Here is a 15,526-nt window from a genome sequence, read left to right as displayed (position 1 = left end):
CATATACACTCGCCCTGCACGCCACACACCCAACCACACTCACGTACTCGTCAGACTTGTCTCGCTGGGCTTCATCTCAGAGTTTAGGGGTTACACTTGTGCAGCTTTAAACGTTGTGTAGTCGCAAACACAATTTACCTTTTTTTTTTTATGACTTTTTGGAAATTCTCCTAAATCCTCTGTAAATATAACAATCCAATGAAAATGACCTTACATGACCTTGTAATAATCAATGATCAGGCCTCAGTCTGCTCCACACGCCAGGCTATTTCATACATATACAACTTTCATTGCACAGTTTTTGGAGAGATGTTATGTCTTTTATCAGGAGGTACTGATTCTGACTGTACCCTATATTAAAATAACAGCACGCTTGAAAATAATGAATCAATCGAAACCCCCAAATAATCATCAAACCTAACTGTTGACCTCTGACCTAATAAGAACTGTTGTATACAGGTGTCTCCGTGAGCCAATGTCAAGGAGGCTGGAGGGGGAGGATCAGTAACTTGTTGTGTTTAGTAACTCAAATAGCAAGTGCATGAGACACTATTATGTCAACAGTGGTGTTAGAGATACATGCTGTAATCATGACTGCGCCTGTCTCTGTGAGGTGGCCGACGAACAAAGGAAAAGTACTTACGACTGCCTCCCCATGAGGAAGTATATCATTTGCAAAACTCTGTAAAATTCCACTAACAAATACACTGTTGTCCTATTCTGAGAACTTTTATACTTCATGGAGCACCGGACAACAGCTGAGAGGTCGTGCTCTATTTGGGCCACATCTAATAATGGCTGACATCCTGCATTTACTGCGGGGAAGCCAAGTAGTTTTTTTATGATAAGCTTCCCTTAACCCATCACCTAAATACTGCATGTGATCAAAGTGGGGGAAAGGTACTCAACATACAATCTAAACATAATATTGTTGACCTTTCCAAGCCGAAGTCCTAGTCAGATAGCTGCGTTCCAAATAACTATGCCACTGCTGCTATTTATAGCGGCCTCACAAAGCCTGAAAGGCATGAATACAAAAGCAATCAGGTCCTCGGAAAAAAACACATGAAGCTTTGCTTTATAAAGTTTTATTTACAACCGTATGAACAAATCCAATTTCTACACGGAGTGGATGTACCCGATAGATGAGGTTTCCATTATCGAAAGGCTGCACTGCTGATGTTTTAACGTGAAGTGAAACTGCAGCCCCCATTTACTGGAAGCAGCTAAGTCAACCCCCATAAACACACGCGCAAGACCTTCCTCAAGAAAAGTGTCACAACCAACCATTACACCACTAAAACAAGAAGCTCTCTGGCCCTCACACTGACAGGAAGCAGACAGGTTGTGTTTCTGCCTCTCGTAGCTCCATTAAGAAGACACGATGTTTATCTGCAGCTGTGACACAGAGTAAAATTCACTGCAGGGTAATAAGTGTGGGGCTCATTTTTATTGTTGCTTCAATGAAAAATACTCACTCGGGTTGAAGGCAGCGGACGTTATTAACAAGACAGTCAGTGTCAGGCGTTGCTTTGACAGACGGCGTTAAAACCACGCAGGTAATGGTGAGTGCACTAGTTTCAGTCGGTCCACAGTTGCTTTGTCTCTCTTTGGGTGTGATTTGCCGACTAGTGCATAGTTACAAAAGGAGACCTGAAATAGGCAACCCGGCATTCAAAGACACAAAACGCGAACGCTAAAAACTCTTACAAACTGGCATGGTCTAAAAATGACGTACATACGTAGAAATGATTAAAAACAGATAAAACCACAGTGAACAGAGCGGTTGATTTCTGCCACTGACAGGAGAAACAGGTGATATCATGTCTTGATACGTCTTATAAATGTCCAGCTCTCACTGTGATGTTGTTCCTATGTTGTCCCTTTTATTTCCTCGCCATCCAGTCTCTCAAGAGTCTCTGGCAAATCTCTAAATTATCTTCTCCTGCACAAATCAGCTTTTTACTCCCTTTGGTGAACCGCTTGTCATCACAATCGGCCGTCCCGCTTGGGTTTCCACCAACAGTCCTCGGCGTCTCACTGACTTTGGCAGACCGTGGAGCCACTCTTGGCCCCTGCAGCGGCCTTCTTGCGTCTCTTGTTGAGCAGCGGGTTGCTGGAGGTGTCGAGATCTTTGATCTTAACCTGGTCATAGTCCACACGCATGGTCGCTAAAGCGCTGGTCATCTCTTCCTGTGAGAGACAGGGCAGAGCGTGTTAGTTCAGTGAAGAGGGCAGCGATGATACTATACAGGGGAATAATGTAATATTGCAAGTACACTTTTGTTGAGTCCTATTCTCAACCAAGACGTTATTTAAACTGGGGCTTTTTATATTGACTTTGCAACTTTTACCCCCTTTACATCAATAGATTTGAGCTGATCAGTGCAGACATGCAGAGTTATATAAGAAGGTTGATACCACTCTTTCATTTGTACAGTAAACATGTAGCTGGTGCCAGCAGCTGGTTAGCTTAGCTTAGCATTAAGACTGGAACCGGAGGGAAAGAGCTAGCATAGCTCTGTTCAAAGGTAATAAGATCAACCTACCAGCACCAAATGGTCAGGTTGCCGTTTTATGGGTCTATGGTTCTGGCATAGACATTGTCCGGCACATAACCCCTCATAAAAAAAACACAACTTTGCATTTTGACACGCCAGCTTTAGGGGTGCTGGAAGGTGTTTTTTATTACCCTTGGACAACAGTTTCCGGTCTTTATGCTACACTAAGATAGCCGACTGCTGGCTTTAACCTTAACAAACAGACATGAGAGTCTCGAAAAGCCAATAAGCCTGCTTCCCAAAATGTCAAAGTACTCATATTTCACCAACAGATTGGAAGTGCAGGTAAAAATAACCAAAAGTGGACACGGTAGAGAGAAACCGAACACTTTTATGGGTTTGGGAATTCATCACTGTCCGGGGACAAGAGGGGACTGGTCTGCAAACTGGAGCTGAGAGCTACAGCGCTGAAAACGTGAACCCTCAAACACTTCATCCTTTAGGGTTCATGATTTGAAGCCACTTGTCAGTCGTGTCAGTCTACCTATGTAGAAAGAGTGTAACGTCTTTTTGTGCTTTTTGAGAAGTGGTTGCTCAGGAGTGCATTCCGTGAAATGTTTTGCACAACGTAGCATTGCCCATGGCAGAACTGAACGGAGGCGTATTGTGTCCGTATCTTTTTGAGGAAATGTTCTTTTCATAGCGTATCGCTTCGAACCTTCTCCTTCACCTGTTGTGGAGGAATGTGCCATTCTCTCCATGATGTTCGCTCACATTTACAGCCACTATAAAACTATGCCATTGCATATGTACATTACGTACAGTACTGTGCATTAAGCCCACGGTGACTTGATAAGAGCAAACAGCGTTCTTGTTCTTTAAACACATTGCTTTGTGTAAATCTAGAAACAGAATTGGAAAAAAAAACACCACAGGGCAGCTAAGATCCTCTGTGTTTAAGTGTGTGTGTTAAACAAAAACTGTATGTGTGTGTGTTAAATGTTCGTTACACTGAACTAACCCATAGTACAGACAAGACTGTGACCACTGCCTCCCCCTATTGGCTATCGGGGGAGCATCAAGATGGTGATACATAAAAAATAGTCCAAGGTTTGAAGCATTTTAATTTGTTTCATTGACTGAAGGGTGTAAAAAAATAAAATAAAATTAGCAATTTTCCTTTGCTGGCTTTCATGTGGTAATCATTATAATCACTGGAGGGGCAATCCCATTTTTTATATTATATTTGTCATATAGAGTACTACTTAGCCCGTAAAAACGGTTGTATGTGTGTCTTCTGTGGTTCTGGACGAGTTTTGTAAAGGCTGAGAAAATTACCCCGATGATGTCACAGTGATGTCATCAGGGGGTATCTCAGTTTGGGCTTGGAGACTCCAAATCTTAACAAAGAGTATCACAAACTGAGGGAGAGGAGTTTGAGCATATGGGTATTTACCAGGCATGCATATAAGACGCTCTTCAGTTGCATTCTGGGAAACGTAGGATCCAGCACTTTCAGAGCTTGCCCCTTACTAGAGACTAAACGTCAGGATACCTCGGCCTCTGCCTCATTGATTTTGACCATTCTGTTTTTAATCTGTCTCTCACTACTCCCTACATTTACAGATGTGTAATACTTCATTGCTGGAGTGGCCCTGTAACACTGGGGACAACCTAAAGCTTTGAGCTTAGAGGTTGTAATGTGAATATGTGACCAGAGGGGGTCAGTGTTGTTGCGCTTCTGACCTTCACATCTTCCCACATCTCTCTGTCCTCAGTCAGCACCCGGGTGGTGTGGAGCGGAGTGGAGGGAACCACCATAGACTTCTGCAGAGGGCATAAAAACGATGTAGATACGAGCAAACAGATGCGCAGACAAACAGGAAGCAGTACAGGAAGTACACAATGTCTATCTGTACTTGATCCACAGATTCTTACATTAATCCAGGGGTGGTTCATGAATTGAGTGATGGTCATTCTCTCGTTAGGGTCTGTCTTCAGTAGCTCATGGATCAAATCTTTGGCTGGAAGAGCAAAGGCAATGCAAAGATAATTACATTATCAGCAGCAGAACACATACATGCCTAATTGTGTGTCTTGTGACGCTTTTCAAGGGCTCAGGGACAGACTGGCCTACTTTCACAGCGAATAGGATTACTTGAGAGAAAAGAGTAAGCGCGAGTGAAAAAATAGAAAAATAACAGCTTGTACACAGCATCATGCACTGTCATCGCAGTTGGTTAGGAGGACAACACCAGCTGCATGATGTGTCTTGAGTTATCTGTCTCTGATGTCTCATAGAGCGATTGTTGTATTTCTTTAGAAGTAAAACTGAAGCACCAGGAAATAAAGCCAGTGAGTGCTGGAGATGAGCCATCGTGACCTGCAGGGCAGCAGACAGACGCCATAGTTTACCTTAACCATCGTTGGAAAATGTTGTGCGTTTCAAAGAGACTGCACTTAGGTAAGGACACGAGAAGCTAAAAGGTGTCGACGTAAACAGAAGCTGTCTAAAAGCAAAGTGCAGTACTTCACCCACATGATGTGATATTTTCAACCAGCTGCAGCTGAACACATACAGAGGTTTTCTGTATGAGAATGTCTTTGACGAGGTCATCCAGTAAATCTGTAGAGGCAGGTCGTTTTAGGATTTCCTTAATTTTTTGACCCACATACTCTGCGTGTTCTCAGCAAGTTTAGTTTTTTAACCTGTCACATATTTTGTGTTGAATACAGCTGAACACACGACGCAAGTGTTGTCACTGACGTTGACTGTTTTTCGACGTTAGATGGCTGCATGACAGAGTGATTTAATCGTTATGGAAAATTAAACTTTTCATAAATGTGTGGTTGAAGATGTAAGTTTAATATTCCATTGATAGCAGGTTGTATTCTGGAAAATGTTTTTGGAAAAACTACATTTCCAGGGCTTGAAATGGAGAGAAAAACAAGCATTTTCAAATGTTTAAGTGTGAGAGTGGACAGGGCCGGTGTGTGTGTTTTTTTGGAGAGGGGGCTTCACACCTTCCTGTGACACCTCAGCCCACTCTGGGTTGGGGAATTCATACTGGCCCATCCGGATCCTCCTCTTCATCCCCGGAGAAATGGCCTGGCCGGTGTTGGAGTAAAACGGAGGGAAGCCACACAGCCTACAGAGACAAACAGGTTGAGACAGACTACCTTTAAAATCTTGAACGCTTTGTTCGAAGGCATCCATACACCAAATGAATCACACAAAAAAACATTTGTGGCGATAGCCACGCTGCCCCCCACACCCATTACTCACAGGATGTACATGATGACGCCCAGAGACCACATGTCACATGACTTGTCATATTTCTCCGGACCCAAAACCTCAGGAGCTTATCATCGGCAAAACACGAACACATAGAAATAGATTATAAACAAATATAATGGAGATCAGTGGCAAAAAATATTGTATTTCTTATCAAATAAATAAATAAATAATAGAAATACCATGTACGGAATACATGACAATGTTTCCAAGCCTTCCCTCAAACAGTTCACATGTCAGAAAAACAAGATAAAGCAACATACCCACGTAGTACGGCGTATAACAGGGGGTCTGCAGAGGGTTGTGTAGCGTCGTCTCCTTAGCAAATCCAAAGTCTGTTAATTTGAGGATCCCATTTTTTTCTTTAATGGTGTACAGCAGGTTCTCTGGCTGGTTAGGAGGCAGAGGAAGAACAAAAAAATATGACAAAATGTTCTTCAATGACCCAGAACGGATCACATTCTTCATGATTTGGGTGGTGGTCTTGATCGCTCTGCACCTTGATGTCTCTGTGCGCGATGTTGATGTGGTGGAGATACTCAATGGCCGTGCCGATGTCCTTCATGATCTCAGAAGCCTCTGGGAGGAAAAGAGGAGAACACACTCTCAAACCAGTTCCAGTATCACACAACAAAAGATACAAATAAAACATTCTGTGCTTTCTCTGTCTAATGTTATCCAAGATGGCTGCCTTATATCGTCCTTCCCTGTTAATAGCGGTTTACTCTCTCTCACATCCATCACAGTCCATCAGTCCTCACCTTTCTCAGTGAAGGCCTGGTCTCCTCTGGCCTGGATTCGGCTGAACAGCTCTCCTCCCTCCATACTGGAGACACACATACACACACATTCACAAAATGTACAAATGACGATCCAGGGCATTATGTCATCTCTGTATCACAGATATCAACCTTGAATAAAGTAATAATATTTTCTGAGCATTTCTAAAAACTTTGTAGGAAGAACATTTTTCAAATTGTTAAATGCTCTCCATATTGAAATTTAAGTCATTTCATTGAGGGCAAATCACTGTCAATGAAATCACTGAATTAGTGGATGAAAGATGATTGATCCTTCACTGCACTAAAAGTACTAATAACATACTGATGACACAATCCACTATGAGTAAAAGTCCTGCATTCAAAACCTTAGTAAAGTATTTTATTATCAGCAAAATGTACTTAAAGTACCAAAAGTAAAAGTACCCGTGGAGTAAAATGTTCCCTGTCAGTGTTTTACAATGATATCCGATGTTTTTAGGATATATATCATTTCTGCATTAAAGTGTGTGTTGCATGTTTTTACCTCCTTTATATACTGTATCATATTCTATAAGATCATTGTATGTTTGTAGTGTTGAGAGGCGGATTGAAAACCACCTTTAAACCGCCACCGAGGGTCTGTGTCGGGAGTGATATTCGGCCAATCCAAAGACGAGGATTGTAACCAATTAAATGTAGTGATACAATGGGGACGACGCCCACTTACTGTCAAAAAAGAAAACAACACGTGCGCGGATCTCATTTGTGCTCGTGGATATTGACTGTGATTTGCCCTCATACATTTCTACTTGAGTGAGAACAGTAATGCATCTGCACTAAGCACCACAGTCACAGTGTAAACGGGTAAACAGGTGCAAAGTACACTGAAGGTGATTTTGATTTTGAAACGATCAGCTGACATGACCACAGCAATGACATGTTATTGGCTATACGAAATTCCAAGCTATTATAATTAAATCGTTGCCACAGTTAGTTTGACAAAAACACCTTTTTTTTCTACATGTACACAGTTTTACACTGAGAGCCACTGGGTTGGTTTTCAGTGGAAATCTGTTGAACACTTTCATCGAAAGCTTTCAGTTTCTTGCAAAGAGAAACGATGCGTCAAATTGAAATTCTAAAAACCGAACCGAAATACGGAAGAAGGGAAAAGTACCAAAATATTCTTATCTAAGGGATTTTGTAAAATTATGTTTTTCATCATTTGAACAGTAATATGGCTGCTTTGTCTCCTCTGTAGTCTCGTTCATAGCTGTTTTATAACAAAGTAATTCGTTTAGCAATAATAAACAGTATAACAATACAATAACTGAGGAATGGTGAGACCTATGACCTAATTCTTTTAAAGTTCAGACAGTTTCAGAATCACAACCACTGATCAAACGGCTCTCACTGATGCCTGAGACTCTCCTCTCCGGTCCTCAGACAAAGGTTTGTGCACTAGTATGACGCGGAGGTAAGTTACTCAGCATTAAGTAAGAGCGTACGTCTTGTGGGTCCTAACACACACACAGATGAACAGATAGATGAAAGAGAAGTCTATGTGTGAATTGACTGTACCGCCGTCCTGCTCTGACCCTCAATCACACAGGAAGCAGTGAGTGAACACAGAGCACACACACGCACACACACACACACACACAGAGAGACATACACAGAGACACACACATACAGTACAATGCAAACAGTTGCTCTGTCACTAAATGTGATGATGAGAACCAGCTAATCACTATCTAAAATCCCCTTGAAGTTACAGAGGACGGTGTCATTTCTCAGCTGTCAGCCTCTGTGGTTTCTTTTTTTCCACTGAATTATTCTGTTTTTTTGTGAGCGGCAATAAAAAGGAACAAAGTTCAGCTGCATGTATACACGTCAAATCTCTCTCTCTGTCTCTCTCTCTCTCTCTCTCTCTCTCTCTCTCTCACACAATTCTGTCCCTATATCTCACCATCAGTGCAGACGTCTTCAGGCCTTGTGACGGACCTTTAACATGCTCCCAGTGGCACAAAGCTTCTGCTTAAGGCTCTAATTTGCGTGAAAACATACGAGCATATTATAGAGAGAGTGGCTTTAGTTGAGTCCTGTAATACGTCGATTATTTTCTTGAGACAAAACAAACCCGCGGTGAAAACTGAAGCAACAGTTTCAGTCTTATGTGTATATAAAGCGCGTTGATTTGTATCAGCGGCCTCTTGTTGAAATATATATGTCGGGCCACACGTCTGTAGTCGCCACCGAGCTTGTGTTCTTTATTCATCACAAAGCAAATGCAAATATTCCAGTGGAAACCTGTGGAATCTGAGCAGAGTCATTGTAACTTCCCATTTTCTGGGCAGCGTTTGTTTGAAAGAGGTTTGTTTGAATAAATCCACATCATCGTCCTTTTTAAGATCTGTGCTCCGCGGGGCAGATCAGAGAGAGCAGAGCTGTGATCCAGGAGGCACTGTAGTCATCAGCTCTGTTGCCAGTTTGAGCCTGATAATAAAATAGCTCACTAAATCATCACTGTCCAATTTAAATAATTTCTCTAATCAATTTCAAACTTCATCTTAAATAATCCAAACCATCAATTGTTTTATGAGACAGGAGAATTTAATCATTACGTTTTTTTTTTCAATAACTTGCGCTAAATATCACCAAATATGCAGACATAAGGGAATAGATCGTTGTCAGGCGTGTGTGTGTGAGAGTGTGTAAGCTGATGGGTAGAGTGGTGAAATGCGAGTCCTACCACTCCATGATGATGAGCAGGCACTTCTTTCCCTGATGCATGTTTTCATACAGGCTGATGATGCGAACAATATACGGTCCTCCTGATACTTGCCAGTGGAGCTCCACCTCTCGTCTGGCTTTGGGGCTGTCGTAGAGAATCTGGGAGACACAGAGATGTGATATGATGAATATGCATTTAATTAGGGATTCGTAGAAATTCAATTTTAAGAGAATGACAGGACTGATTAACTTAATATATTCATTTCTATTGCTAGATTCTACGCTGGTTCAATATCGTCGTTGATCGGCTTTCAGTGGAATCCCACCACGTTTATCATGTAATAGTTTAATAGTGATAGTGCATTTTAGAGCAAACTCTAATTAAACAACTCACAAAATTAATTATTTAAGTTTTTGCTTTACATTTATGAAGTTTTTTGGTCTCATGTAATTTGACTTTGATTCTTAGACCAACAGAAAATCAATCTGCAACAACTTTGATTGATCAATTAATTGTTTGAGTCGTTTAATTTTCTTTCCTCGTTCCAGCTTCTGTGTGAGGATTTGCTGCTTCTCTCTGTTTTATGACTGTAAATTCAACATCGTTGGCTTTGGGACTGTTGGTTGGACAAAACAAGCAGTTTGAAGACTTTAGACTTTAGACTTTAGGAAACTGTGATGGATATTTTATTGTATAAACAATAAATGGATCAATCCGGAAAATAACAGGTGGTTTAATCGGTGATGAAAATGATTGATAATTGCAGCGCTAATGTTGATATCAGAATGAATGATTGTTAATGTTGTAATGATGATGTCAACACTATCACGAGACCTAAAACAGCATCTACAATCGGTCAGGTCTACAGCATCAAGTCAAATATTATGATAATTAAGGTCAAAACAATTATATTTAATTTATTCATACTTATTTGTGACCTATACCATCAATGTAGTCATATGTAGTTCAATAATAATTACTTTTTTTTGTTTTAGTTGGTGAAAAGTGAGCCTCAATAGTGTAGAGAAAAATAAAAGCTTATAATAATGAACAACATTAATGCAACTGACTGTCTCCACTGACCCACTAAGTGACGGACAAACACAATCCGTAAGGCCGCCTGGTCAGGATGTGCGTTTGACATGCACACACACATGCACACACGCACGCACACACCAGCAGGTGGACCTTGACATAGCACACATCTTCAGTCAGGGTGTATTTTTGGATGTGACAGGAATGGAGTGATCTCCTGCTGTTCACAAGGCCTGAGCCTGGAGTACATGACACACATAGAGGCTGACTCATTGACGTACAAAACACGCACACACGCACACGCACACCTGTGTTCTCTAACAGGTGACTTTAAACTTCTCAAAATGTGAAAAGAAAACTTCTATGGGTGGAGATAAAACAATTTCTCCTTCCCAAATGTTAGAACGCCCCCTAACATTGTGTTTGAGCTCGCTAACGTCAAAGAGGAAGTGAGGGCCGAGTGTTTCGGAGCAGCAGCGTGTTGAAAGTAGAAGTTGAGGGTTTCCGGTGACTTATTCCTCTGATCTACAACTACGTGTGTCCTATTTTGTAAAGCAAAGGAGTGGGCAGGGTTGTGTCTGCTGTATCATTTGAAGCTTTATGACTTTAATCAGAGCAGATAGCATGTGAGCTGCTGTCCTTAATTTCCTGCATTGAACCAGAGTTGGCTACAATAAAAGAGGACTTTATTGGATTAAATACATAAATAAAACATGGGGGGTGCACAAAGAGACGATTAAGAGAATGAGACAGACAGTTAATCTTCTGATGGACTCTTTTCTCATGTGAGGCCATATCATGACGACTAAACACACGCTTGTCCCTGATCGTGCTATAAACCAATCGACCACATCCTCACACTCCTCTAAACCAATCAGATCTCTGTGCATAACCCACACTGAGACACACACACCGTGACCTGATAATGCCCACTGAGTTTAACAGACACACACACACGCACTTATATGGCTCCAGCATGTTTACACTCTATCACATATTAGTGGCTTAGAGAGTCCTGATCTGTCTGTCTTGATAAAAAGGTGAGTTATCTTTACAACTTCTACCAATAAATCGCTGCTCATGAAGTCTACAGCAGAGTGGCATACAGTTCATCAATGAGTGTTAACATTCGATCTAATGATTGTCTATACCGGCTTTGTACAGCAATAACACTATAGTGTTAGCGGTTACCAATGCCACACTACTACAATACATTTATCTTACAGCTAAAGTTATGGCAGTTTAAAAATAACAATCTCAACGCAAGTTAGCATGCTAACTTTAGCTGATTAGCATGCTAACTTTAGCTAATTAGCACAAAACTGCATAAGTTTAGTCATAAACCAGGGTATTGGAAGAAAAAAAATTGGACCTGATGAAAAGTGAAGGGATCACTAAAGTTAATACAATTCATCCAAAGCCAAAGGGCAACATGAATGTCAACCTCATGATGGTGCGAGAGGTAAAGTCAGGGGATCAAAATCAGTAGATTCATCTTCTGGGCACCTTGTATGTTTGTGTTAAACCTCGTGGTAATATGTCCAAACGTTGAGATATTTCCAAAGTGGAGGACAGACCAACAGACCAACTAACACTGCCACCAAAACAGTTTTTTCTAACAATAATAATAATTCCTGTGGAATTTGTTATCATACTATATATAATATAATACTATTTAAAAACAACGACATAAAAACCCCAAATCTCACTCAACACACTTAGTGCACAGTGAACTTTCAACTCAAGTGATGCTTGACATCAGAGTTAAACTGCCATTGTACTTTACATAAAACCTTGTGAGTAAAATCCTAACTGAATGTCCCCACTAGGCAAAAAAACCCATCAACATAAGTACACTTATGTTTATCTATCTATTTGCAACCCAGCAAGATCCTTACTGTTGGCCTGTTTGTATTTATTTTACACACTGATAACCTGTTTTTCTTTTTGGCATTGCATATATAGTGTATATATTTTAGATTTGCCCTTTATTGTTATTTTAGATTTGTATATTTGCACTTTGTACTGCAATCTTAAGTTGCATCTTAACTTCCTCTGTGTTAAACTGAACATCTGAACAGTGATCAAATGATCGAAACCAACACAAAGATCCTTTAACCAGAAAGGATCTCTCGTTGCATTCATTCATTCACGACAACCTCATGGAGCTTCAGTTCTGCAGCATGTTTCCTCCATGCTACCGTCAAAGCGGGTAATAGGCTTTAATTGCCCACATCGAGCAGCTAAAGAGTCAAACCCAAACCTCTGAGACTGATTAGCTTGTTTAACCGGTGGCCTGGAGCGAAACTGCGTAAGATCTGATTGTAGTTTTGATACACCAGATCTCTTCCACAAAGAGCTTACCAAATTGCTGAGAATTTCCACGACAGTTTGGTGTCTGTGGGTCCCAGAGGAAACCCAGATGTGTCACAATCATGCCAAAGGCCTGACCACAGTGGTGAACACACACAAACACATGGACTGTGAATTGGATTGCCAGTACACAAACCTGTGGCTTGTACAGCTTTCCGCGAGCTAAGCTGGAAGGCACTTCAGGCGCTAAGATGGAACAATCAGTGACCAAATACGTGCCCCCAAAAGGTATTAACAGTTAATGGGGGGGTGCTCAAGAGGACTGCCGCGCACCACGGGGCTCTCCCAGGTCCTCCCTCCTCCAGGGACTCAGACAAATCCAAGTTAAAAGAATCCGGATGACTTTAACTGAATGACATTAAAAGGATGGCTCCCCTCCAGCTCTGCTGCAAAGTGGATTACATCGTTACCACCCATCCACTACGTTTAGCGCTGAGAGCAACACTTAATTAAAAAGCCAGTGAGCTGGTCAACTCTCTTTCATGAGTGTTTCATTTTGTCATCTCTCAAAGCCTTTTAACAGCTTTTTTTCAGGGATCAAAGTTGTTTCAGACACAGAGTGGTGGGTTTGTGGTGCTTCCTCAAAGCTGGGGTCCGGCTATAGCTTTCTCTGGTGGAATCTGAGGTCTGTCGAGCACCAAGCGAAGCTTTTATGGATGCAGTCAGCAGTTACATGACTACACAGAACAACATTTTCACAGATTAACACACCTTCGCTTTATAGCCAACAAGAAGTTTCTACTACGACTTTATATACAGTATATATATATCTTCCTCTCCGCTGTCGTTTCTAAACCGTGCTCTTCTCCCTCTCTGACATGACACTATGAGGCATCCAATCCCTCTTGCTCTTTTATCTCTTGTTTTTGAGTCCCTATTGTCTGCTGCAGTTCACTCCCTTTCTCATCCTCTGTTTCTCGCTCTATCCCAGTGTCTGGTTATACAGCTACCGCTCTGCTTGTGCCACTGCTGCCCGGTTTGGCAGCTCAGATCCAGATGGATTACTGTAAGCCAGTAAATCTCAGAGTCTGTGCCAAAGTGGTGACAGCCTGACGACCCAAGCCTGTGTGCCTCTAAAGGGAGGCGTGCTCAAGTTTCCACTGCCCCCAGAACAAGGTGCCACTGTCAAAGTCCACGTGACCCCATGAAGCAGCGTAACATATCATGGCACATGGCTGGGTGCAGCCTTTTAACTTGCATCTGATATACAGTGATCGGCTGAGATTCACGCTCAGCCTGTCCACATGTAGAGCATGTGAGCTCAGTGGGCAACATGAGCGGTACATTTCAAACCCAATATGAAAAGCAGAGCCCAGACACGCTTGTACACCAGTCATAGTCTTGACATGAGTGTAGGTCTCTGAACAAAGTGACACAAAGAGGAGTTGTGTTTGTGACTACACAAAAATGTATTTGTGTTTTAAATATATTTGTGTAAAATCATATCCATAATTTCAAATGTAGTCGGGTATTTGTGCTCTTTTGGCCGTCTCAACTTTGTAAGAGTTTTAACAGTTTAACAGCGCCAGTGTTTGTCTGTGACAGAAATCTGACCTCAATAAAGGGCCAATGTTTTTGAATCTGGGCTACAGACTCACTAAACTCACTTTTATATAATTTACAAATGTTTCTCTTTAAAAGCTAAATGCTCAGAATATTCCTCTGCTCTATTACATGCTGCACTATTCCAAAATGATTGACAGCTTTGGACACTGTGACTAAAACAACTTAAAACAAAGTGAAACTATTTCTCAAGCGGGATCATTTGGCGCACACACAATGCTTAAAAGTCTTCCATAATGCTGTAAGTGACCTACACCACACTGACTAACTTTGTGCTGACTGGGCAAATTGAAGTTTACTTATGGGGAGTGTAAACAGAGCTGAAGGGGTCTATTGTCTACTTCCCTGTTGATAACACAAACATGTGTGTCAGGTGACTTCAGTACCTTCAGTGCGCACCTCTCTCCAGTCTTCTTGTTGAAGCACTGAAGAACTTTTCCGTTGATCCCTAAGCCCAGAACCTTACTGGAGATCTTATACTCATCCGTCACCGCGTTGCGCTTTATCTCCACTTTGGGATAATCGGGCAAGGCGAAGTGTGTGGACTCGCCGCCCGGGTCCTCTCTGTCAGTTGCGGGGGGAGCGGTCTGCTGCAGTTTCGGCTCCTCGGCCGGGTAGTCCGGCTCTGCCTCAGCCTTTGGCGCTTGCAGCGGCTTCTCATTTCCGTTTCCATTTTGCAGCATGTTGACACCGGCTTCTTGTCACCGGCGGTACTCCGGAGTAGAAAAAGCGCGAGTAATTCACCAAAGTAACGCGATGACGCCCGCTGCCCTCCGGTAATTGCGTAAAGGTGAGAGGAATCCTTGAGCACCGCTGGCGCGTCTGGTTGTCCTGGGCACCGCAGCCACTGTATGGACTGGGCACTGTATGGACTCCACACACTAATACAGTTTAGTTTAAACAAATAGTTTATAAAACAAATCACATTCGCTTAAACTGCCCAATAGCTATTCTTCTCACTGAACTTTAATACCCGCCAATTTAAAAAAAAGAACTATTCTTTCAACCGGTCAAAGCTGTCTCTTCAGAAAAATCCGAATATTTTTTAGATTCTCTGAATGTCACAAAATGTAATTCCAGTAAGAGACAGCAGTGTGACGATATTCTGTTGATTCTGCTGATCTCAGCTTCCCGGTGATCTGGAGTCCTTTGGTAGTGGTCACATGGCCAGTCACTGTCACCGTTTGTTTAAGCACCACCCTCATACAGTTAAGTCATATTTCCCATCTATGTGGAAGCCTTAAAGGAGCAGGACGTATATTCA

The 15,526-nt window shown here is 41.9% G+C and overlaps 1 protein-coding gene across 1 annotated transcript; it reads right to left on the bottom strand.

Moving 5' to 3' along the window:
• Positions 1–1,080: 1,080 nt before the first annotated feature.
• Positions 1,081–15,433, bottom strand: mapkapk3 (MAPK activated protein kinase 3). The gene is made up of 10 exons (XM_079186673.1): positions 14,649–15,433; positions 9,310–9,449; positions 6,558–6,622; positions 6,296–6,375; positions 6,060–6,186; positions 5,788–5,863; positions 5,526–5,650; positions 4,440–4,525; positions 4,248–4,328; positions 1,081–2,193 (listed from the first exon to the last, which is right to left on the bottom strand). The coding sequence occupies exons 1-10, from the start codon at positions 14,943–14,945 to the stop codon at positions 2,038–2,040; spliced, it is 1,233 nt and encodes a 410-aa protein (XP_079042799.1). The 5' UTR covers positions 14,946–15,433; the 3' UTR covers positions 1,081–2,037.
• Between the last annotated feature and the right edge of the window lie 93 nt (positions 15,434–15,526).

The sequence above is a fragment of the Pholis gunnellus genome (genome assembly GCF_910591455.1).
Source record: "Pholis gunnellus genome assembly, chromosome: 3".
Taxonomy (NCBI): domain Eukaryota; kingdom Metazoa; phylum Chordata; class Actinopteri; order Perciformes; family Pholidae; genus Pholis; species Pholis gunnellus.
This window is presented reverse-complemented; position numbering and strand designations above follow the sequence as displayed.

Excerpts from the sequence above, each read along its gene's own strand:
- mapkapk3 (XM_079186673.1), bottom strand. The coding sequence starts at position 14,945 with ATGCTGCAAAATGGAAACGGAAATGAGAAGCCGCTGCAAGCGCCAAAG. Across the intron at positions 6,187-6,295 it reads TCGCGCACAGAGACATCAAG|CCAGAGAACCTGCTGTACAC; the intron begins GTGCAGAGCGAT and ends CCTCCTAACCAG. Across the intron at positions 4,526-5,525 it reads GGCTGAGGTGTCACAGGAAG|CCAAAGATTTGATCCATGAG; the intron begins GTGTGAAGCCCC and ends TTGCTCTTCCAG.